General features: G+C 47.5%; 1 protein-coding gene across 7 annotated transcripts in view; it reads right to left on the bottom strand.

Moving 5' to 3' along the window:
• The window catches only part of PRKRIP1 (PRKR interacting protein 1), a 31,825-nt gene extending 9,113 nt beyond the window's left edge, over positions 1-22,712 (bottom strand). For 2 of the 7 annotated variants that reach the window (XM_045389621.3, XM_045389623.3), the window contains exons 1-5: positions 22,526-22,712; positions 21,088-21,166; positions 19,170-19,270; positions 12,723-12,808; positions 9,595-9,659 (exon numbers count right to left, since the gene is read on the bottom strand). In XM_045389621.3, coding sequence (XP_045245556.2) covers positions 9,595-9,659; positions 12,723-12,808; positions 19,170-19,270; positions 21,088-21,166; positions 22,526-22,651 — 457 coding nt within the window. In that variant the 5' untranslated portion in view covers positions 22,652-22,712. Of the gene's footprint in view, positions 1-5,989; positions 6,091-9,594; positions 9,660-12,722; positions 12,809-18,698; positions 18,844-19,169; positions 19,271-21,087; positions 21,167-22,525 lie in introns of all 7 variants that reach the window. The other 5 variants (XM_045389624.3, XM_074034625.1, XR_012432297.1 and 2 more) reach the window with 4 other exon arrangements.
• Positions 22,713-23,852: the final 1,140 nt, after the last annotated feature.

The following is a 23,852-nucleotide window of genomic DNA, read 5'->3' as shown; positions in this document are numbered from 1 at the left end:
GCATGTAGATTCTTCACTGTCAGGAAGGAGGAACACAGCCCCACACTCCCTACGTGTGGGCTGCCCACAGTGACTTTCTTCCACCGAGAATCGTACAGGAAGGGGAAAAGAGAGAAAATGTAAGAGGGAGAAACGTGACCACACTATCTCAGCCATGTGATCAAGGTCAACATCAACAGTGATGGCACGAGCCTGGGCAACACAGTGAGACCCCATCTCTAGAAAAAATACCAAAATTAGCAGGGTGTGGAGGTACATATCTGTAGTTGCAGCTGCTCAGGAGGCTAAGGAAGGAGGATCACTTGAGCCCAGGGGTTTGAGGCTGCAGTGAGGTGAGACAGTGCCCCTGCACTCCAGCTTGGGCAACAGAGAGAGACCCTGTCTCAAAAAAAAAAAAAAAAAAAAAACCCACAAAACCTGATGGCCGCGCTGGCAGTTGTGACACAGCCCTGATGTGTGGTGAGAAGGGTGCTTTCCCTCTGTGGTCCTCATCCCCAAAACAAACAACTCCAGTCAAATCATGAGAAAATCAGACCAATCCCAACTGAGGGCCGTTTTATACAGTACTGGACCCACATAAAGTCTGGGAAACTGTCACAGCCAACAGGAGCCAAAGAATGCGTGATAACAAAATGTGACGCAGTGCCCTGGATTGGATTCTGGAGCAAGAAAAGGGCATCAGGTAAAAACTAAGGCAGCTGGAATAAGGTATGGACTTTAGCTAATAAAGGTATCAATGTGGGTTCAAAAATTGCGACCAATGTTCCAGGTTAACTTTGGAAGTTAAACAATGGGGAGACTGGGTATATGAGAACGCTTTGTAAATATCTTTGCAATTTTTCCGTAAATCTAAAGCTATTCTAAAATGAGGCTTATTTTGAAAAAGATGGAACTGACATTATAGCTGAATGGAGAAGCACCTTATGTGATCTGGCAGGGTCCGCAGCCAAGGGCACACACAACCCCATGGGGCAGGCTGGCAGAAAAGGCCACTTCTAGGGCTGGAGGCTGGAGGGAGGTGAGGAGAGGCTTTACACGGACAGAAAGTATTGTAAGAGGACGCTGAAGGTGAAGAGAGCTTCTCCAGGCAGATGAGAAGTCAGGTGGCGTGAAGAGAGTACAGGCGGCCTAAGCACATGCAGCAAGGCTGAAGAACAGAGAGCTGGGGGTATGTGGAAGGGAGTGGACAGACCAGCATAGTAGAGAGACCGGGAGGGGCCAGTCGGCGAAGGCCAGGAACACTGGGGCTGCTGACAGGGTTTCACGCAGGATCGCCTCATGGGCGGGTGCGGGTGCCTGGGATCACATCCCGGCCTGCTGCCCACATCCTCTGCAGCTTTGTGGGCGCCACCACCACACGGTGCCTAAGGTCTGTCATTTGTAAAATGGGGATAACACACCACGGACTGCCTCACAGGGCTGCTGTGAGGATTATGTTAGTTAATACATGCAAAGCGTTTAGAACTAGGGGTACGTAACAAGCATTCCATGATCTCGGGTATTGTTACAAAGGCATAAGAATGATTGACAATCCAACGTACATTTTATAAAATAGCTTTGGGGCTGGGCGCGGTGGCTCACGCCTGTAATCCCAGCGCTTTGGGAGGCCAATGCGGGCGAATCACCTGAGATCAGGAGTTCAAGACCAGCCTGGCCAACATGGCGAAACCCCATCTCTACTAAAAATACAAAAATTAGCCAGTGTGGTGGCGGGCACTTGTAATCCCAGCTACTTGGGAGGCTGAAGTGGGAGAATCTCTTGAACCTGGGAGGCGGAGGTTGCAGTGAGCTGAGCTGGCGCCACTGCACTCCAGCTTGGGTGATGGAGCAAGACTCTACCTCGAAAAACAAACAAAAAAAAGAGCTTTGGAGGCTGTACACAGGTGGGTGCGTGGGGAGTGGCATGGCAAGAGAGTGGGACTGCCTCCACGGTCCTGCAGGTCTACACTGTATTTCTGTAAGGCTTTTTACTCAATCCCCAGTAAGACCTTGAGTGGTTCTCATGTGCCCCATTCTTACCCATGTGGAGGAGGAGTAAAATGTTGAGGATATGGTAAGAGTGTACCGTTAACACACACTGTCAATGGCAAAAACTGGGGCTATCCCTTTGGAAAGTAACCTGCAATATATTTCCAGAGCCAGGAGTTCTTTTTATACTCTGTGATCTAGTAATTCCCGTGGTTACAAATTTATCTTTTTTTTTTTCTGCTTTTTGAGACAGGGTCTTGCTCTGTCACCCAGGCTAGAGTGCAGTGGCATGATCACAACTCACTGCAGCTTCAACTTCCCCAAGGTCAGGTGATCCTCTTGCCTCAGCCTCCCACGTAGCTGGGACTACAGGCATGTGCCACCACACATGGCTAATTTTTTTACTTTGTGTAGAGATAGGGTTTCACCACGTTGCTCAGGCTGGTTTCCCAACTCCTGGGCTCAAGCAATTTGCCTGCGTCGGCCTCCCTAAGTACTGAGATTACAGGTGTAAGTCACCACGCCCGGTTTAGAAATTTATCTTAATCTATCACCCCAGAAAGGGGGAAGGGAGAGACACAGGATATTCGTCGAAGACAAGAACTGGAATCGATCTACTGTTTCATAAAAGGAGAAAGATTAGGTGTGTTAGGGCATGTCAACTGTTGGATATTGTCAGTCACTGAAAAATTATGAAGGAATTGCCTCATGAAGCAGTATGTGTATAATGTTAAATAAGCAAAATGGAAAGCTTCCTATAATTCTATCTACATACAAATGATGTGCACATGGAGACTAAAAGAAAATGAATAGAGAAAAAGGTGATCAACTAGGATGATGATATCCGAGCTTTCTACGTAATTTCCTTCCAGTACTCTTTTTTTTTGAGACAGAATCTCACTCAGCCGCCCAGGCTGGAGTGCAGTGGCGCAATCTCGGCTCACGACAACCACCGTCTCCCAGGTTCCAAGTGATTCTCCCGTCTCAGCCTCCCGAGTAGCTGGGATTACAGGCACCCGCCATCATGTCTGGCTAATTTTTGTATTTTAGTAGAGACAGGGTTTTACCATGTTGGCCAGGCTGGTCTTGAACTCCTGACCTCAGGTGATCTGTCGCCTCGCCCTCCCAAAGTGCTGATTACAGGCAGAAGCCACCGTGCCTGGCCCTCCTTCCAGTACTCTTCTACTACTGTTTATATAATATTTTAAGATCCAGGAATCTGAGATTTTATTCACAGGCTACAGGCATACTGGGTAAAATGCCACTGACTGCAACTGAAGCACACACTTTGTTTTTAACAGATGAATGAACAGATTAGAAAAAAATCCTTTTAAGCAGAGACTTGGGAAAACACTTGTGATACAATGTTACGTGATAAAATCAGGACAACTATAAACAAGGCATTTATAGAGATAAGGCTTATATATGAAAAAACTGAAATTGAAGAAATTATATTAAAGTGTTAAAGTCATTTTTAGTACGGGTTACAGATAACTTTTATTTATTTACAAAATACACACAGGGTCTTGCTATGTTGCCCACACTGGTCTCAAACTCCTGGCCTCAAACGATCCTCCAGCCTCAGCTTCCCAAAGTGTTGGGATTACAGGCGTGAGCCACTGTGCCCAGCCAACTTTTATTTTTGATGTTGTTCTTTTCTGCATATTTTTAAAATTTCTAAAATGATCATAGAGTATCTCTTTTTTCCAAAGACACAAAGGATGTGGGTAGTTTTCCAACATATTATGTTAAAGGATTTTGGCTCTGAAAGAAACAGTTTGATCCAAACACATGTTGAGTGCCTTCTGGACACCGGATACCTGCCCATAGATCAGGAGCTCTCAGGCAGGAACAATTCCGTCCTCCTCCCCAACTAGGGTGCATTTGGCAGTGTCTGGAGACATCCAACTGCCAATGACTGGGGGAAGGTGGGTGCTCCTGGCCTTGGGTGGGGGCTAGACACTACAATGCCTTAAGACATCCTGCAGTGACCAAGACCCAGCCCCTCACGACACAGCATTTTCCAGCCTGAGGCATCAGCAGTGCATCCGTGGAGGAAACTCTGCTCTAGAGGTGCCTAGTAACAAATTCCCTAAGGGCGCCCTGGATTTCTTTGATGGGCGGGCCTATGTTAGGATAAGTAACAGTGGTGTGGGAATACATCATCTGGGGAGTTCAAGGCTTCAGAATAATCAACACTGGCTTAATGTCATCCTGTGCTGTCATTCAGACACAAGTCCCACACTGCCGGGAGTCTTCCCTGAGCTACTGGACCAGCACAGAAAACAAGCGGTGAGATGTCCTCTCCAACAACACAACACTCAGCCAGTTGCCCCCTCCTGCTTTTTAGGACAAGAGCCAAAATAGCTTGAGCGATCTGTGCCTCTGGGTCCATTCAGGACCCACGGCGCACCAAAGCCACCTTGGGGCGCAACTTGGTATTACCACATTAGTTTCCATTTCTTCCACCGGACAACTGGAAAAGCTTGCTTACTCTCACAAAATGAAAAATAAAGAAGGGAGTCAAGAAGGGGAGATAAATGGCATACTAACCACTTCTTTTTTGAGACAGGGTCTTGTTCTGTCACCCAGGCTGGAGTGCAGCGGTGCAATCATAGCTCACTGCCGCCTCCGCCACCTGGGCTCAAGTCATCCTCCCACCTCAGCCTTTCAAGAAGCTGGGACTACAGGTGCGCACCACCACAACTCGCTAATTTTGAAACATTTTGTAGGTATGGGGGTCTCATTTTGTTGACCAGGCTGGTCTCAAACTCCTGGGCTCAAGCGATCCTCCCACCTTGGCCTACCAAATGTTAGGATTACAGGCATGAGCCAATGAGTCCAAGCCCAAACCACTTTTATGACGGTTATCCTTAGAACGCTCTATTCTTCCCGTTTGGTACAAAGCATGTACAATCATGGGGTATTAACCATTTTTTAATATGTTCAAGTGCTGGCTGGGCGTGGTGGCTCAAATCTGTAATCCCAGCACTATGGGAGGCTGAGGTGGGTGGAGTTTGAGACTAGTGTGGCCAACACAGTGAAACACCGTCTCTACTAAAACTACAAAAATTAGCCGGGCGTGGTGGAGGCAGGGGTTGCAGTGAGCCGAGATCGTGCCACTGTACTCCAGCCTGGGCAACACAGCGAGACTCTGTCTCAAAAACAAACAAAACAACAATAAAAACAAAGATGCCCAACATCACAAATCATTAGGGACATGCAAATCAATACTGTAGTGAGATACCACTTCACACCCATTAGGATAGTTACCTAAAAGCAACACAAAAAACCCCAAAAAACAGAAAATAAGTGTTGGTGAGGATGTGGAGACATTATAGCCCTTTTGCACTGGTGGGAGTATAAAATGGTTCAGTCACTATGAAAGAGTATGGTGATTACCCAAAAATTAAAAATAGAACTAAGATCAGGTGTGGTGGTTCACATCTGTAATCCCAGCACTTTGGGAGGCTGAGGTGGGGGGATCACCTGAGGTCAGGAGTTCGAGATCAGACTGGCCAACATGGTGAAACCCCATCCCTACCAAAAATACAAAAATTAGCTGGGCATGGTGGTACGTGCCTGTAATCTCAGTTATCAGGGAGGCTGAGGCAGAAGAACTGCTTGAACCCAGGAGGTAGAGGTTGCAGTGAGCCAAGATTACACCACTGCACTCCAGCCTGGGTGATAGAGCAAGACTCCATCTTAAAAAAAAAAAGCAAGCAGCCAGAGAAAAAGCACGACAGCCTCACATGGTGGCTCACGCCTGAAATCCCAGCACTTTGGAAGGCCAAGGCGGGAAGATCACTTGAGCTTAAGAGTTCGAAACAGAGAAACCCAGTTTCTATAAAAAGTACAAAAATTACCTGAGTGTGGTGGCACAGGCCTGTGGTCCCAGCTACTTGGGAGGCTGAGGTGGAAGGATCACTTGAGCCCAGGAGTTCAAGACAAGCCTGGGCAACATAATGAGACCCCATCTCTGCAAAAAAATAACACATTAGCCAGACATGGTGGTACACACCTGCAGTCCCAGCTACTCAAGAGGCTGAGGTAGGAGGATTGCTTGAGCCCACCAGGAGTTCGAGGCTGCTGTGAGCCATGATTGCACTGCTGCACTCCAGCCTGGGTGACAAAGTGAGATCTTGCTTCAAAAACACAAAAATGAAAACAAAAAACAAATAAAATGGTAGCCTTGAATCCAAACATTTCAAGAAAGAGATAGACTGTCAGAATGAATTTAAAAACATGACCCAAACATTTGACGTACAGGAAACACACTTCAAATGCAGTGCTGTTTGAAAGTTAAAATCCAAAGGGATGAATGGCAGAGTAAGGGCCTCCAAAAATCTGCTTCTCCATAAAGGTAATAGAACACTGGCAAACATCCTAAAAATCAACCTTTTCAGAACTCTGGAAATGCTCCTCGAACTGTTCAAATGCCTGAACCTCACTAAGAGCACGAGCTCCGTGGGTTTTAATTTCCTGTCTCCCTCTCCCCAGATCTGAAGGAGCCTTGAAAACCAAGAGCCCCCCTGCCACAGTAGCTGTAAAAACGGGAGGAGGCTGACTGGTTTGGGGGCTGTTGGAAGTTCCATTCTCAGGGCACTGGCCCTAGTTGACCTGTCTGGCAGTTCCCTGGAAACGTCTACCTGCAAGGCTTGTCTTCCGTTGATCTGACTCAGCATTGAGTTCAGCTCACTCAACATGAACAGCTTTTTCCCCTGGGCGTTTGTCAAAAACCATCAGTGACAACTGTTTAACATCCCACCAACCAAGACAGCAGTAACAATTGACACAAACAAGAAACTGACCAAAAAGCTTAAAAGGAAAAGCTGGGACGCTAGAGGGCCACCAGAACAGTGCACATGCCCAAGAAAGCCAGCCAAGGCCCTGACTGCTCACTTCTGCTGCCCTGGAGGCTCTGTGCAAGCAGGAAGTAAAGGCTACAGCAAATTGCAGACTGCCTGCCAGCGTGTTGGAGGCAAATTCCAACACACACACAGAGGTCCTTGGCAAAGACTGGGAGACAGTCTTTGCCAACGACTGGTGGTTCAAGACATTCAAGGAAATCTCTCATCTTCCAGTGACCAACTAAGCTAACCAGGCAGAGACTTCAGAGTCCAAACACAACAAAGAATACAGGTTTTACAGAATTTGTTAGGAAAGTCACTAAACACACAAACAGCAACAATGACAATGATAAGCAGCAAAACCAACAAACCCTGAGGAGGGAGGGTCAAATTACTCAGCAAAGGAGACCTATTTTTTTATATATTCTTTTTGTTGTTGTTGTCTGGAGACAGAATCTTGCTCTGTCACCCAGACTGCAGTGCAGTGGCACAATCATGGCTCACTGCAGTCTTGACCTCCTCAGCTCAGGCGACTCTCCCACCTCAGCCTCCAGAGTAGCTAGGACGACAGGCACGCACCACCATACCTGACTAATTTTTAAAATTTTGTGTAGAGAAGGGGTCTTACTATGTTGCCCAGACTAGTATTGCACTCCTGGGTTCAAGCAATCCTCCTGCCCCAGCCTCCCAAAAAGCTGGGACTACAGGTGTGCACCACCATGCCTGGCTGACTTTTTTATTGTTTGTAGAGATGGGGTCTTGCTATGCTGCCCAGGCTGGTCTCAAATTTCCAAATATAATAGGTCCAAGCTACAATATCCCCTCAACAGATTGTGAGAATAGCTTTTGTGCCCAATCCTCCTCCTTGGGCCAAGTACTTCCATGATCTACTGCTGCGGTGGAGTGGAAAGTGATGAGGTAGTTTATTTGAGGGATGAGGTCCTGTCAGTCACATTTTAGCAGTTTAAAATAATTTCTTCTAGGAGAGGGTGAGAAACAACCTAAAACCGTATCCAATGTGTCACATAGTACATTTACAACTCATAAGGAGCGGTTCTTAGAAGTGGCCAATCATATTTTATTTTATTTATTTTTGAGACAGAGTTTCGCTCCTGTCACCCAGGCTGGAGTGCAATGGCACAATCTCAGCTCACTGCAACCTATGCCTCCCAGGTTCAAGCAATTCTCCTGCCTCAGCCTCCCAAGTAGCTGGGATTACAGGTGCCTGTCATCACACCCAGCTAATTTTTGTATTTTTAGTAGAGATGGGGTTTCACCATGTTGGCAAGGCTGGTCTCGAACTCCTGACCTCAGGTGATCCACCTGCCTTGGCCTCCCAAAGTGTTGGGATTACAGGCATGAACCACTGTGCCCGGCCTGTTTTATTTTTTTGAGATGGAGTTTTGCTCTTGTTGCCCAGCCTGGAGTGCAATGGCGCGATCTCGGCTCACTGCAACCTTAGCCTCCTGGGTTCAAGTCATTCTCCTGCCTCAGCCTTCCAAGTAGCTGGGATTACAGGCATGGGCCACCATGCCCAGCCCAACTGTATTTTAATACATCAATGAAAGTCTGACTTCACCCTAAAACCAAAAACCACAATCATGCACTCAGGAAGCAGACCTGGTCAAGCAAGGAATAGCCACAGGTTCAGTCATGTGGGGGACAGTGTCACTTTTTGGTCTCTTAGCATCCTTGGCCCTTTCCAGCTGGGGCCCCCCTCCCTTATTCACAGTACATGAGTTCCCAGGGATGGGGGATAGCACCCCTAGCGTTGTGATGAGTTCAGAGGCAGCAGGATTGGCAGCACGGTGGGATGCTGACCTAACAGCCAATCCTGCCCCCGACTCTTTCTTATTAACGGTACCTCGAATCTGGCTGGGGCGGCAATGTACTCAGCTTGCAGTGCTGGATCACGATAGGTTTGAGTTGGTTACAACAGTTCTGTTTTCTATTCCTCTAGCCTGATGGCAGCTAGGGATGGCAAAGTGACCTAGTATTTAAGGTGATGTCTTCTGGGCACTTCTGGAGAAACTTTTGCTCTCCAACATAAAAGGGGCAGACCACATAAGTACCTTATTCCCCTTCTTCCTGCTTTGAACACAGGTCTGGTGCCAGAAGCCATGGCAGCCACCCCACACCCTTGGGGTAAAGGCCAAGGGATGTGCGGGGGAGCCAGCCCACACGGCTGAGCCACATCACGCTGCCACCTACTACCAGATTTCTCATCCTGTAAAAAATAACAACTCCTCGTGGTTTAGGCACTTCATTGCTGCATTCTGTTGCTTGTAGTGAAAAGCATTCTTACCTGATCTGACAAGTGACTCAATCAGAGCCAGAGAGACATAAAAAGACTTTTGGCTAGGAAAGTTGAGGCATCCTCTCAATTTTCCCTCCTGGACAATATTGAGGAGGGATGCAGCCCCAAGAGCTGCTGCAGGCACCTCAAAACCACAAGGAGTGTGAGCGGCCTGAGGACGGGACACCAGGACAGAGGGGTAGATGTCAGTAACCAATAATGTCACTGATCTCCCTGACCAGCCGTGCCCGAAGGGAGGTCTGTCCTCGACCTAACTTGAGCCAGCATCTTTTTGCTTAAGCCAGTTTGGTTTTCTGATACGCGCAATTCAATGGGTCCTAGCTAATATGAATAAGCTGTTATTTCTTCAGTGGCCAGCCAACCAGCCCAAACTCTCCATCCCTGTGTTTCCCGACAGTTCAGCCACTGTGACCAACACCAAGAAAGAGGCTACAGCCAAGAAAAGTGGGCACCACTCACCTTCTTGTTTCTTCTGTTCAAGTTTCATCTTCTTTGCCAGTAATTTCTTCTCTTTTAACTTCTGGCTAAAAATGTAAAACCATATACATTGATTCCTTAACTACCTTATGGTATATTTTAGAAAATAAACACCTTCTTATGGTACCTTTAAAACCTGTGGAATAACACAAACATTACAATAACAAAATAAGAAAAATATTAGGTGAGTGCAAAAGTAATTGCCGTTTTTGCATTGCTGGAATTTGCTATTTGATATTGGAATATATTCTGTGTGTGTGTGTGTGATGGAGTCTCGCTCTGTCGCCCAGTCTAGAGTGCAGTGGCGCAATCTCGGCTCACTGCAAGCTCCGCCTCCCAGGTTCACGCCATTCTCCTGACTCAGCTTCCCGAGTAGCTGGGACTACAGGCGCCCACCACCATGCCCTGCTAATTTTTTGTATTTTTAGTAGAGACGAGGTTTCACTGTGTTAGCCAGGATGGTCTCGATCTCCTGACCTCGTGATCCGCCTGCCTCTGCCTCCCAAAGTGCTGGGATTACAGGTGTGAGCCTCCGCACCTGGCCTGGAATACATTCTTTTTTTTTTTTTGAGACAGAGTCTCACTCTGTCACCCAGCACCCAGGCTGGAGTGCAATGGCATGATCTTGGCTCACTGCAAGTTCTGCCTCCTGGGTTCACACCATTCTCCTGCCTCAGCCTCCCTAGTAGCTGGGACTACAGGTGCCCGCCACCACACCCATCTAATTTTTTGTATTTTCAGTAGAGATGGGGTTTCTTTGTGTTAGCCAGGATGGTCTCAATCTCCTGACCCCGTGATCTGCCCACCTTGGCCTCCCAAAGTGCTGGGATTACAGGTGTGAGCCACCGCGCCCAGCCAATATATTCTTTAATAGATGTGATTATGTCATACATCATTTTAATGGGCTTTTTTTTTTTTTGCTAATGACTTATTACTTATGTTTAGACTACGAAAACAATGCTAGACAAATAGCAAATTCAAGTGATTTTCTCATTCAAATTCAAAATGGGTAGTAAAGCAGTGGAGACAACTCACAACATCAACAACGCCATTTGGCCCAGGAACTGCTAACGAATGTACAGTGCAGTGCCGGGGCAAGAAATTTTGCAAAGGAGACGAGAGCCTTGAAGATGAGCATCGTGGCTAGCCATTGGTCATTGGACAATGACCAACTGAGAGCAATCATGGAAGCTGATCCTCTTACAACTACACGAGAAGTGGCTAAAGAACTCAGCCTCGACCATTCTATTGGTCATTCAGCATTTGAAGCAAACTGGAAAGGTGAGAGAGCTCAATAAGAGGGTGCCTCGTGAGCTGAGCAAAAATAAAAAAAAATTTTGAAGTGTCATCTTCTCTTACTCTACACAACAACAATGAACCATTTCTCAATCAGATTATGACGTGTGATGAAAAGTGGACTTTACATGACAACTGGCGACGACCAGCTCAGTGGCTGGACCAAGAAGCAGCTCCAAAGCACTTCCCAAAGCCAAACTCGCACCAAAAAAAGGTCGTGGTCACTGCTTGATGGCTGGCTGCTGGTCTGATCCACTACAGCTCTCTGAATCCCGGCGAAACCATTACACTGGAGAGGTACGCATAGCAAATCGGTGAGAGGCACTGAAAACTCCAACGCCTGCAGCCAGCGCTGATCCACAGAAGGGGCCAAATTCTTCTCCGGGACAACGCCCGACCACACGTCGCGCAACCAGCGCTTCAAAGGTTGAACGAATTGGGCTGCAATGCTTTGCCTCATCCACCATATTCACTTGACTTCTTGCCAACTGACTACCACTTCTTCAAGCACTCTGACAACTTTTTGCAGGGAAAGTACTTCCACAACCAGCAGGATGCAGAAAACGCTAAGACTTCTTCAAATCCCGGAGCATGGATTTTTATGTTACAGAAATAAACTTATTTCTCATTGGCAAAAATGTGTTGATTGTAATGGTTCTTATTTTGATTAATAAACACATTTGAGCCTAGTTATAATGATCTAAAATTCACGGTCCAAAACTGCAGTTACTTTTGCACCAACCAAAACTTTTGCATGACTCTGCCAGTCCGTCCTTATCAGCTGCTTTCATTAGGATTCAAGAGCAAATCCCGGGGAGCCCTGAGGCAAAGCAACCTTAGAAATAACGGGGATGCTTTTTCAAAAAAAATTTTATGATTGTAGAGACAGGGTTGCACTTTGTCACCCAGGCTGGAGCGCAGTGGTGCGATCATAACTCACTGCAGCCTCAGCCCCCTGGGTTCAAGCGATCCTCCTGCCCTGGCCTCCCAAAGTGCTGAGATTATAGCTGTGAGCCACCATGCCTGGTCCCTAAAGATGCTTTTTCATTTCAAGATATTTAGGGGCTGTTGTTAGAATCCTGCTCAGCTCTAATTGTAAATGTTGAGGGCCACTTATGTAAACACACAGATACACATATAAACACACAGCCTGTACACCATGTAGTCACTCAAGGGAGTCATAAACCCTAATCTAAGAAACTTGCTAAATGGGAAGTTTGGCTGCAGCATCTTGTTAAAATACAGATGCAGCCGGGCGCAGTGGCTCATGCCTGTAATCCCAACACTTAGGGAGGCCAAAGCAGGCGGATCACCTGAGGTGAGGAGTTTGAGACCAGCCTGGCCAACATGGTGAAACCTCGTCTCTACCAAAAATACAAAAATTAGCCAGGTGTGGTGGCGGGCACCTGTAATCCCAGCTACTTGGGAGGCTGAGGCAGCAGAATTGCTTGAATGCAGGAGGTGGAGGTTGCAGTGAGCCGAGATTGTGCCACTGCACTGCAGCCTGGGGGACACAGCGAGACTTTGTCTCAAAAAAAAAAAAAAAAAAAAAAAAAAAAAAAAAAAAAATGCAGACGTGAAGGAGACACAGAAATCAATGTGATCACTGAAGTCCTGACTTGCAGGCTCTGGACAAGCTGTAACCAGCTGGAGGGTCGTTAAGAACTTGCGCTCTGCTCAGATAATATGTCACTGCTCTACATTCATGACCCCTACAGGTCATGCAGAGGAACTACTACCGACTGCAAGGACTCAGCTCACCCCGTCACCACCCGGGCCCTTAAGTGTCATCACAGTTAGGCCATGCCTCTTACCGCTTCTTCCGGCGCTTTGCAGTCTGCTCCTCTGCAGCAATTTTATTCTTTTCCAGTCTCTTCTGAAACTCTGCATCCAATTTTTGCTGCAACAAAACCCACATCATTTAGACACGCTCAGGTCTGGGTAGACTGTGGGAGGTTTTGCTCAGGCTAAGTAGGAGAGTCCTAGAAGTCACACCACTGGGGGTGCTAGAGGCACTACTCGGGTCCCCAGGGCCATTTTAACTTTAAAAGCCTGTACCAGAGGCAAGGCAGATAATCAATACATAGCTCTCCGATGGCGAAGTAACTCTTTCAGTTGATTGAGGCACAGCATGATACAGGAGACGACACAGGAGGGAGTGCAGAGGACACCCTGAGGGCAGCGCTCATCATCTGCTCAGCCGGAACCTCGGACACTGCCCAGAGCTCATTAGAAGGAATGGCGGGAGGGTTAGAACCATGGAATTTTCAAGCCCTAAGCCCAACCACAGTTACCAGATGGCTGAGTTTTTTTTGTTTTGGTTTTGAGACAAGGTCTTACTCTGTCGCCTAGGCTGGAGTGCAGTAAGCACTATAGCTCACTACAACCTTGAACTCCTGGGTTCGACAGATCCTCCTGTCTCAGTTTCCTGAGTACTTGGGACTATGGGTGCATGCCATTACATCTGGCTAATTTTTATGTTTATTTTGTGGAGACAGGTCTGGCTATGTTGTCCACGCTGGTTTTAAACTCCTGGCCTCAAAGGATCCTCCCACCTCAGTCTCCCAAAGTGCTGAGTTTACAGGCCACTGTGCCCAGCCACCAAATGACTGATTCTAAAGCAGCATAACACATGCCATCTGCTGCCATGACCTGCTGCTAAGCACGCACCCACACATATATTTGTATCGACTGCATTACTTCTCAGCAGTTCTGTCTCCAAGCCTGTCTCCTCATCTATAAAATGGGGAAAACTGTAATTCCTCTCTCAGAGCTGTTAGGAAGAATAATGAAATAAGAGTTTGGGCACAATGGCTCATGCCTGTAATCCCAGTACTTTGGGAGGCTGATACTCGGGAGGCTGAGGCAGGAGAATCACTTGAACCTGGGAGGCAGAGGTTGCAGTGACCGGAAATCATGCTACTGTACACCAGTCTAGGCGACAGAGGGAGAGCTCTGTCTCAAAAAAATAGAAATGCACCTGTAAACTACAAGGACATCTACTGATTCAAAGTGTCATCTCGTTTCTTCCAGGAACAGCCGTAAAGGTCAATGGAGCAAAAAATAAGGAGCCGGCAAAGGACGAAGAGGTGCCTTCAACACCTCTGCTGGTCTGCACCGCCAGGGCTGTATGCATCTGCTTATAGTGGCACAGAAACCAAATCAAACAAGCTCTCTCTCTGAGGGCAGAAAATATTCCTTCAGGAAGGAAATCAACTTTAATTAACCAACTTTCTGGACAACCAAAAAGCAAATGACTTAACTCTAAAAGATTTGGTTTGCTTAGAAGCTGAGCTGTGAAGGCCGGGTGCGGTGGCTCACGCCTGTAATCCCAGCACACTGGGAGGCTGAGGCGGGTAGATCACCTGAGGTCCAGAGTTCGAGACCAGCCTGGGCAACATGGTGAAATTCCATCTCTACTGAAAATAAAAAATGAGCCAGGCATGGTGGCAGGCGCCTGTAATCCCAGCTACTCGGGAGGCTGAGACATGAGAACTGCTTGAGCCCAGGAGGCAGAGGCTGCAGTAAGCCAAGATCACACTTTAGCCTGGGTGACAGAGCGAGACTCTGTCTCAGGGAAAAAAAAAAAAAAAAAAAAGGCTGAGCTGTGAATGTCTTACTCTGTGCTGCTGAAGAAGCCGAATTTACCAGCAAGTAAACGAAACAGAGCCCCAGCTGGCTGCCGCACCTGGCAGAGGCAATGTCTCAAGCAGGGGTGAGTAGGACTGGGCTTTGATGGAGGTGATCTGTCAGTCACTAAAAAATGAGGATGCTCTTGCCTTTTTAAAAAAATCTCAAGAGACTGCCTTTTGCCATTCAAAACAAGAATCTTTTGCATGTACATGGAGGCCAAGGTTTGCGAAACATTTTTTTGTATTTTCTTTTTCTTTTTTTTTTTTTTTTTGAGACGGAGTCTTGCTCTGTCGCCCAGGCTGGAGTGCAGTGGCCAGATCTCAGCTCACTGCAAGCTCCGCCTCCCAGGTTTACACCATTCTCCTGGCTCAGCCTCCCGAGTAGCTGGGACTACAGGCGCTCGCCTAGTTTTCTGTATTTTTTTAGTAGAGACGGGGTTTCACCATGTTAGCCAGGATGGTCTCTATCTCCTGACCTCGTGATCCGCCCGTCTCGGCCTCCCAAAGTGCTGGGATTACAGGCTTGAGCCACCGCGCCCGGCCATTTTTTTGTATTTTCTCTGAATCTTGAATCAATATATAAAAACTTCAGATTAATTTATAGTGTTTGAGACAGCAACCTGCTCTATGTCCTCCCCTCTAAAATAGTTTATAAAAATAAAAGTGTTTCTGATAGTAGTTTCTTTTCCTTTCCCTCCCTCAGTCCCCCCTACCCTCTTTCTTCCTGAGACAGGGTCTTGCTCAGTCACTCAGGCTAGAGTACACTGGTGTGATCACAGCTCACTGCAGCCTTGACTGTCCAGGCTCAAGCCATCCTCCCACCTCAGCCTCCCAAGTAGCTGGGACTACAGGCAGGCGCCACCACATCTGGTTAGTCTTTGTATTCTTCGCAGAGATGGGGTCTTGCCATGTTGCCTGGGCTCAAACTCCTGGGCTCAAGTGATCCTCTCACCTTGGCCTCCCAAAGTGCTGGGATTACAGGCATGAGCCACCGCACCCAGCTTGATGGCTTCTATACACAGAGCATTATTTTTGACAGGCAAACCCATTGCAGTGACCTGGTAGAATTTTGACAAAAACTGTCTAATACTTCTCACTAGGACTGAGATTGCTACCAACAGAAGATGGCAGGAACAAGAACCACCACCAACACCCAGGGGCCAAAAAAAACTACAGGACAAGCAAGCATCAGTCGACAGCCAGCACAACAATGACCCCACCCTGTGCCCAAAGCAGGACTTTTTCTTCTTCTTTTTCAGACAGAGTCTGACTCTGTCGCCCAGGCTGAAGTGCAGTGGCACAATCTCGGCTCATTGCAACTGCCGTCTCCCAGGTTCAAGCGATTCTCCTGCATCTGCCTCCCGAGTAGTTGGGATTACAGGCGTAACCACTGCGCCTGATTAATTTTTGTTTTTGTCTTTTTTTGAGACAGAATTTTCAGCAGATTTTTGTATTTTTAGTAGAGATGGAGTTTTGCCATGTCGGCCAGGCTGGTCTCAAACTCCTGAGCTCAAGTGATCTGCCTGCCTTGGCCTCTCAAAGTGCTGGGATCACAGGTGTGAGCCACTGCACCGGCCTTCCTGTCTTACTATTAATAAAAACCAAAGCTGGGTGTGATGGCTGGGCGTGGAGGCTCACGCCTGTAATCCCAGCACTTTGGGAGGCCAAGGCAGGCAGATCACCAGGTCAGGAGATTGAGACCATCCTAGCTGACACAGTGAAATGCCATCTCTACTAAAAATACAAAAAAATTAGCTGGGTGTGGTGGCAGGTGACTGTAGTCCCAGCTACTTGGGAGGCTGAAGCAGGAGAATGGCGTGAACTCGGAAGGCGGAGCTTGTAGTAAGCCGAGATCGCGCGACTGCACTCCAGCCTGGGTGACAGTGAGACTCAGTCTCAAAAAAACCCAAAAAAACAAAAAAACAAAACTGGGTATGATGGCGTGTCAAGTGCTACCTGGGTGGTACCTGTCTGGTCTGTCGTTTTTTAATTGGAGACCAAAGTTCCTCCAGAAATGCCCAGGAGAAAAGTGCCTTTAGTCTCAGCTACAGAGGAGGCTGAGGTCCAACCAGACAATAGAGTGAGATGCTGTCTCTTAAAAAAAAAAAAAATCAAATGTTATTTGGCAGGTTCCTTTTGATTTTCCAAATGTACATCTGACTTCTTCTAATAAGGGTGAGGGATTGTTGCGTTACTAATTTTAGAATTTGCACCCAAAAAAGTCCCTTTCCTCAGTATGGCCAGGGTGCCTATTATTTCGTAAAATATATTTGTGGCACTTTAGAGAGGTTCAAATAAATGCTTTTTTTTTTGAGACCAAGTCTCGCTCTTGTCCCCTAGTCTGGAGTACAATGGCACGATCTCGGCTCACTGCAACCTCCACCTCCCGGGTTCAAACGATTCTCTTGCCTCAGCCTCCCAAGTAGCTGGGATTATAGGTGTGTACTACCATGTCCAGCTAATTTTTTGTATTTGAAGTAGAGACAAGGTTTCACCATGTTGGCCAGGCTGGTCTCAAACTCCTGACCTCAGGTGACCCCTTCTCCTTGGCCTCCCAAAGTGCTGGGATTACAGGCATGAGCCACCATTCCTGGCCAGATATTACTTTAAAAGGAAAAAGAAAAGCGTACACAAATATGAAACCCTATTTAATAATGTGCGTGCTTGAATGTTCAAGAATGGAACGTCCTGATGTTTGCAGCGTACTCTGAAATGCACCAAAACAAACAAACAAACAAACAAAAAACCAACAAATTCATGGGAGGAATAGAGGTATGAGTAGAGCTCTGGAAGGGAGGAATTATAATTTTCCCCATTTTATAGATGAGGAAAATGAGGCTTGGAAACAGGACTGCTGGGAAGACATAATACAATGCATACCAATAGAGGTATGGATAGATCGATAGGTGTGTGATAAAGAAAATCCAGCACAACAGGAATTGTTAAGTCAAGGGGGAGTGGATATATGTGTTGCATAATTCTTTTAACTTTTCTGTTTGAAATTTTCAAAATAAAACATTAGGGAAAATTTAAACCAAAGAGACAGCCAGGATACAGAAGAAAATAAGTAAGAATTTATTGAAATGGCCAAAATTGAGTTAGAAAAAATTCTGCTTTTGGGGGCCAGGCATGGTGGCTCATGCCTGTAATCCCAGCACTCTGGGAGGCCAAGGTGGGTGGATCACTTGAGGTCAGGATTTCGAGACCAGCATGGCCAACATGGTGAGACCCCATTTCTACTAAAAATACAAAATTAGCCAGGCATGGTGGCACACGCCTGTAATCCCAGCTACTTGGGAGGCTGAGGGAGGAGAACCACTTGAACCCAGGAGGCGGAGGTTGCAGTGAATTGAGATTGCGCCCTTTCACTCCAGCATGTGTGACAGAGTGACAACCTGTCTAAAAACGACCCCTCCCCCAAAATATGGTTTCTGAAGCAATTCTCAAATAACCTATAATTATTATAGATTAATAATAATCTTAAAATAGGCCGGGCGCGGTGGCTCACGCCTGTAATCCCAGCACTTTGGGAGGCCGAGGCGGGCGGATCACAAGGTCAGGAGATCGAGACCACGGTGAAACCCCGTCTCTACTAAAAATACAAAAAATTAGCCGGGCGCGGTTGTGGGCGCCTGTAGTCCCAGCTACTCGGGAGGCTGAGGCAGGAGAATGGCGTGAACCCGGGAGGCGGAGCTTGCAGTGAGCCGAGATCGCGCCACTGCACTCCAGCCTGGGCAACAGAGCGAGACTCCGTCTCAAAAAAAAAAAAAAAAAAAAAATAATAATAATAATCTTAAAATAGTCTATTATTTGACACCTGTCACAAAGAAATGCCAGCTCCAGAGCCAGGAAGCTCAAATGCTCAAAGAGGCAGATACTATATGCACTTTCACAGTCGTGAAAGCAAGCTGCTGTTCACACCAAATGCACAGCTAACTGCATTTAGGCATTCAGCTAAGAGGGAGAAGAGGGAGGATGATACAGAGAAGTAACAACTTAAATGGTGTGGGGATCCCATTTGCTGTTCTATCACATGGCAAATGGCCTAGAGGGAAAAGGGGTCTCAGCTGTGCCCTTTCATACACGAGGAAGACTCTCACTCTCCATCCCTCGTCTAGTGTAAGGATCTTGCTATGTTGATTCTGACTGAGGGTTTACCTGGACTCTGCGTGCTGTGCTGTCCGTAGAAGGCAGACCTCACACCAGCCACAACCAGCATTATCTATTCTTCCTCAAATGCTTTTTTCTTTTCTTTTCTTTTCTTTTTTTTTTTTGAGACAGAGTTTCACTCTTGTTGCCCAGGCTGGAGAGAAAATGGCACAATCTTGGCTCACTGCAACCTTCGCCTCTCGGGTTCAAGCGATTCTCCTGCCTCAGCCTCCCGAGTAGCTGGGATTACACGCATGCGCCTGGCTAATTTTGTATTTTTAGTAGAGACAGGGCTTCTCCATGTTGGTCAGGTTGGTCTCAAACTCCTGACCTCAGGTGATCCCCTGTCTCGGCCTTCCAAAGTGCTGGGATTACAGCCGCGAGCCACCATGCCTGGCCTCCTCAAATGTTTTTCTTCTAAAGGCAGTACATGCACACTGCCCAAACATGGGGGCTCAACCAGCCTTCTGGCTCACTGACCTTCTCAGCCATGGCATCCATGTAGTCCTGTCGCTGGTATTCTCTCCGGCGCAGATGTCTGTACACATGGAACTCTCCACTGCCGGCCCCAGCACTTGAACCTGTAGCCAGGACAGTCCATGGTTCTAGATGAAATTCAGCTACCAACACAGGTCACCCTTAATCGAAGGGGACTAAAGAAACAAACAGTGGGCCGGGCGCGGTGGCTCACGCCTGTAATCCCAGCACTTTGGGAGGCCGAGGCGGGCGGATCACAAGGTCAGGAGATCGAGACCACGGTGAAACCCCGTCTCTACTAAAAATACAAAAAATTAGCCGGGCGCGGTTGTGGGCGCCTGTAGTCCCAGCTACTCGGGAGGCTGAGGCAGGAGAATGGCGTGAACCCGGGAGGCGGAGCTTGCAGTGAGCCGAGATCGCGCCACTGCACTCCAGCCTGGGCGACAGAGCGAGACTCCGTCTCAAAAAAAAAAAAAAAAAGAAACAAACAGTGGAAGTCGTGGAAGGGACCATGCCTTCCTTTCTCCCCACTGTATAAAGAACTGGCTCAGTACCTGGCATATTGTAGATGTCATTATTTGTTATAAACATGTTGAATGTGAAGTCACTAAAAATCCCACTCAAATTCAGTATCAGGAGGGGCAGACTGTGGTTAAGTGACTTTCTCACCTCCTCTATGATTTCACATTTGTCATGCTAGATTTCCAGTGAGTTGAAAAGACATCTATGATACATTAAATGAAAAAAAAGGTGCTTACAAAGTAGTATATGTAGAATAATCATATTTTTGTAAAAGTGTTTTTTCTTAAGTTTTTTTTTTTTTTTTTTTTTTGAGACAGGGTCTTGATCTGTCACCCAAGTTGGAGTGCAGTGACACAATCACAGCTCATTTGAGCCTCGACCTCCTGGGCTCAAGCGATCCTCCTGCCTCAGCCTCCCAAGTAGCTGGGACCATAGGCGTGCACCACTATGCCTGGCTAATTTTTACATTTTTAGTAGAGATGAGGTCTTCCTATGTTGCCCAGGCTGGTCTCAAACTCGAGCAGTTCTCCTGCTTCAGCCTCCTAAAGTGCTGGGATTACAGGCATGAGCCACCACGCCTGGCCTACGTTGCTTTTTAAAGACATAATGCTACTGCACATTAAAGTACAGTAGAGTATAAACTTGTATGTACACTAGGAAACTAAAGAATTTATATGATTCCTTTTATTGCGACATTCACTTTAACTAGGTTGCCTGGAACTAAACCCGCACTATCTCCATGGTATGCCTGTAGATATGTTAATTTATGATCCAACAAAATAATAAAACTATTTTTATTTACAAAAAACCCCACAATGCGTTATTAAGAATAACGCAGGAGATGGCTGAGCACAGTGGCTCACAGCTGTAATGCTAGCACTCCGGGAGGCCAAGGCAGGCGGATCACCTGAGGTTGGCAGTTCAAGACCAGCCTGGCCAACATAGTGAAACCCAGTCTCTACTAATAGCCAGGAGAGGTGGCACAGGCCTGTAGTCCCAGCTACTCGGGAGGCTGAGGCAGGAGAATCGCTTGAACCCGGGAGGCGGAGGTAGCAGTGAGCCGAGATGGTGTCACTGCAAACTGGCCTGGGTGACAGAGTGAGACTCTGTCTCCAAAAGAAAAAAAGAAAAAAAAAAAGCAACAGTGCAGGAAAAAATTCCATAGTACCAAACCATAAGCAACTATAACCCTTAAGCTAAATTTACTGATGTCAAATGAACAAATAAAAGCAACTATATCCCCGTCATTGTAAAAGCAAAACACTGAACATGTAAACATTTCCCCTCATCAGAGATTTAACAAATACTAACTACAGGGCTTTTATAGCTACCTTAAAACATTATATTTACACACACACACACACACACACACACACACACACAAACACACAGATATTACCCATTACATCTCGGACAAATTCTGGGGGAGGTCGAGGTGCCCATTCACTCATTTTCTCCGGAATTGGAACTGCTTTGTCCTGCAACATTTAAACATGAAAGCATTTCTAAGTATAAATCTGCTAACAAAATTACCTCTCTCTCTTTTTAGAGACAGCTTCTTGCTCTGTCCCTCAGGCTGGAGTGCAGTGGTGCAATCATAGCTCACTGCAGCCTTGAACTCCTGGGCTCAAGTGATCCTCCCGCTTCAGTCTCCAGAGTAGCTAGGACTCACAGGTGTGCACCACCATGCCAAGCAATTTTTTTATTTTTGTAGAGACAGGGACCGGCTATGTTGCCTAGGCTGGTCTTGAACTCCTTCCTGGCCTCAGGCCATTCTCCCGCCTAGCAACCCAAAGCGCTGAGATTACAGGCAGGAGCCACAAAGTCCACCCCAAGTTACATTTCTTTTTTTTTTTTTTTTTTTTTTGAGACGGAGTCTTACTCTGTCGCCCGGGCTGGAGTGCAGTGACCGGATCTCAGCTCACTGCAAGCTCCGCCTCCTGGGTTTACGCCATTCTCCTGCCTCAGCCTCCCGAGTAGCTGGGACTACAGGCGCCTGCCACCTCGCTCGGCTAGTTTTTTTGTATTTTTTAGTAGAGACGGGGTTTCACCGTGTAGGCCGGGATGGTCTCGATCTCCTGACCTCGTGATCCGCCCGTCTCGGCCTCCCAAAGTGCTGGGATTACAGGCTTGAGCCACCGCGCCCGGCCCCAAGTTACATTTCTTATCACCAAAGAATTTTAATTGACTAATGAAGCAGGATTGCTTTGCTGCTTGGACACAGAGCTGATTTTGTGTTCTTCCCTCTGTCGTGGCTTTATTCATCCTATGTACTCTTGGGTATAACACAGTCCACACCTTCCCAGGGTTACACTTTCCAGAGCAGAACTGAGAAACCTAAGCCAGAGTTTCCAGCTAGAAATCGCCAACTTTAACACTACGAGGGGAGAAGAGTCAAGTTTTTCTGGTCAAAGGTATAAAGGACGTTTCCCGTTCAATTGTTTTTATGATTGAGGGGACCGAGGCCCGGAGGGGGTGTGGGCGGGAGAGGAGTAACTCGCTCCAAACGTCTCTGCCACTCTCTAACGATCCGCGTTGTTTAGAAAATACCCTTTTGCTAACCCACAAATTCTACCTTTTCAGTCTAACGCTTTTTGTTCACAGAAAGTTAAACTAGAAGGGGTCTTAGCGGGAAGCCGCTCCACCGTGCTTTCATTCAAGCTGGGCTCTCACACAAGGACGGGAAGTTCACTTATCTCCAGGACAGCCTCCTCCTCCTCTTCCCCAAAGACTGCTCTGGGAGGGTCGGATACCAAGTTTCTGAATTTAGAGGTAGAGAAGGTGGACCTGCGGGAACCCAGAGGCGCTGCAGAGGAAGGGGGTAGGCCTCGTCTCACCGGGTTCTTCATGAGCCGCTCCAGCTTAAGCTTCTGCTCCTCCGCGGCATTCTTGGGGATGACGAGCGTCTGCGGCTCTTTCTTGGGCCTCGGCGGTCGCACGGAGGAGGCGGCGGAGCTCGCCATGGCAGCCTTCCAGTTTCCCCGGCGAGCGGCAACGGCGGCGGCGACGGCGCGCAAGTATGACGACAGAGCCGCGCGCCGGCGACGCAGACGCAGTCTCCGCGGAGGGGGACGGAGGCGGGGTTGCGAGCCGGAAGCAGCCTGCTGAATATTCATGAGCCTGAGGCTGGCGTGGGTTATTGTAATCAAAGCTGTGGGGTTTCATTTCCTGTTCCTGAACAACAAATCAGTGCAGCTAGATGCTCACGTCCCTGGAGGGGAGGTGGCCCTCCGTGCCTGAGTAACCTGGCCCTAGCCGACCTCTCTTGTCCCCGCGGGCGTCTTCGTGCCACCGAGCAGCCCTGCTGATGCTCTCGGCACCTCCTCTCCATCAGCACTCCTCGCCTCCCGCCTTTCTCCGGGCGCTTCCTTGGGTCTGGTCCCCCCTCCATTTCTGACAATCTCCTGTTTACATAAAACAGCGCAAACATGTCACTGAGCTCCCTGAAGACTGGGACCTGCCTCCTTTGTCCCTCTCGAATTACTCTATACCTGGCCCCCAGTAAATACACCTCTGCCAATGAATGACCCTTTTGTAGTGTGAGACAAAGTAGTAAACCTAAGGAACCATGTCTGCTCATTCTGCTTGCAAGCAGGATTTCACAAAGGCCCTGACTCGTGACTGAGCGCAGCCCTCTCCAATAACTCCCTGAACAATAAACTGGAGGGAGGGAGAGAGAAAACACAGGTTCCCACCTTTCTTGCCAATCACTGCATTTTTGGAAAAGACAAATTCAATGATCCTAGCCCTTGCCTCTTCCTGTACATAATCTCTGACAGTATTAATGGTTATGCTTCTATAACTTTTTTTTTGTTTTTTGGTTTTTGTTTTTTTGTTTTTGTTTTAGAGACGGGATCTTGCTTGGTTGCCCAGGCTGGAATGCAGGGACTCGATCACAGCTCACTGCGGCCTTGAACTCCCGGGTTCAGGCACTCCTCCCACCTCAGCCTCCCAAGTAGCTGAGACTATAGGCGCATGCCACCACGCCCAGTTAATTTTTTTATTTTTATTTTTTGCAGAGACAAGGTGTTGCTGTGGTGCCCAGGCTGGTCTTGAACTCCTGGGCTCAAGTGATCCTCCTGCCTGGGCCTCCCAAAGTGCTGAAATTATAGGCCTGAGTCATCATGCCCAGCCAAGCCTCTATAATATATAACTAGATATACC

The sequence above is a fragment of the Macaca fascicularis genome, chromosome 3 (genome assembly GCF_037993035.2).
Source record: "Macaca fascicularis isolate 582-1 chromosome 3, T2T-MFA8v1.1".
NCBI lineage: Eukaryota > Metazoa > Chordata > Mammalia > Primates > Cercopithecidae > Macaca > Macaca fascicularis.
This window is presented reverse-complemented; position numbering and strand designations above follow the sequence as displayed.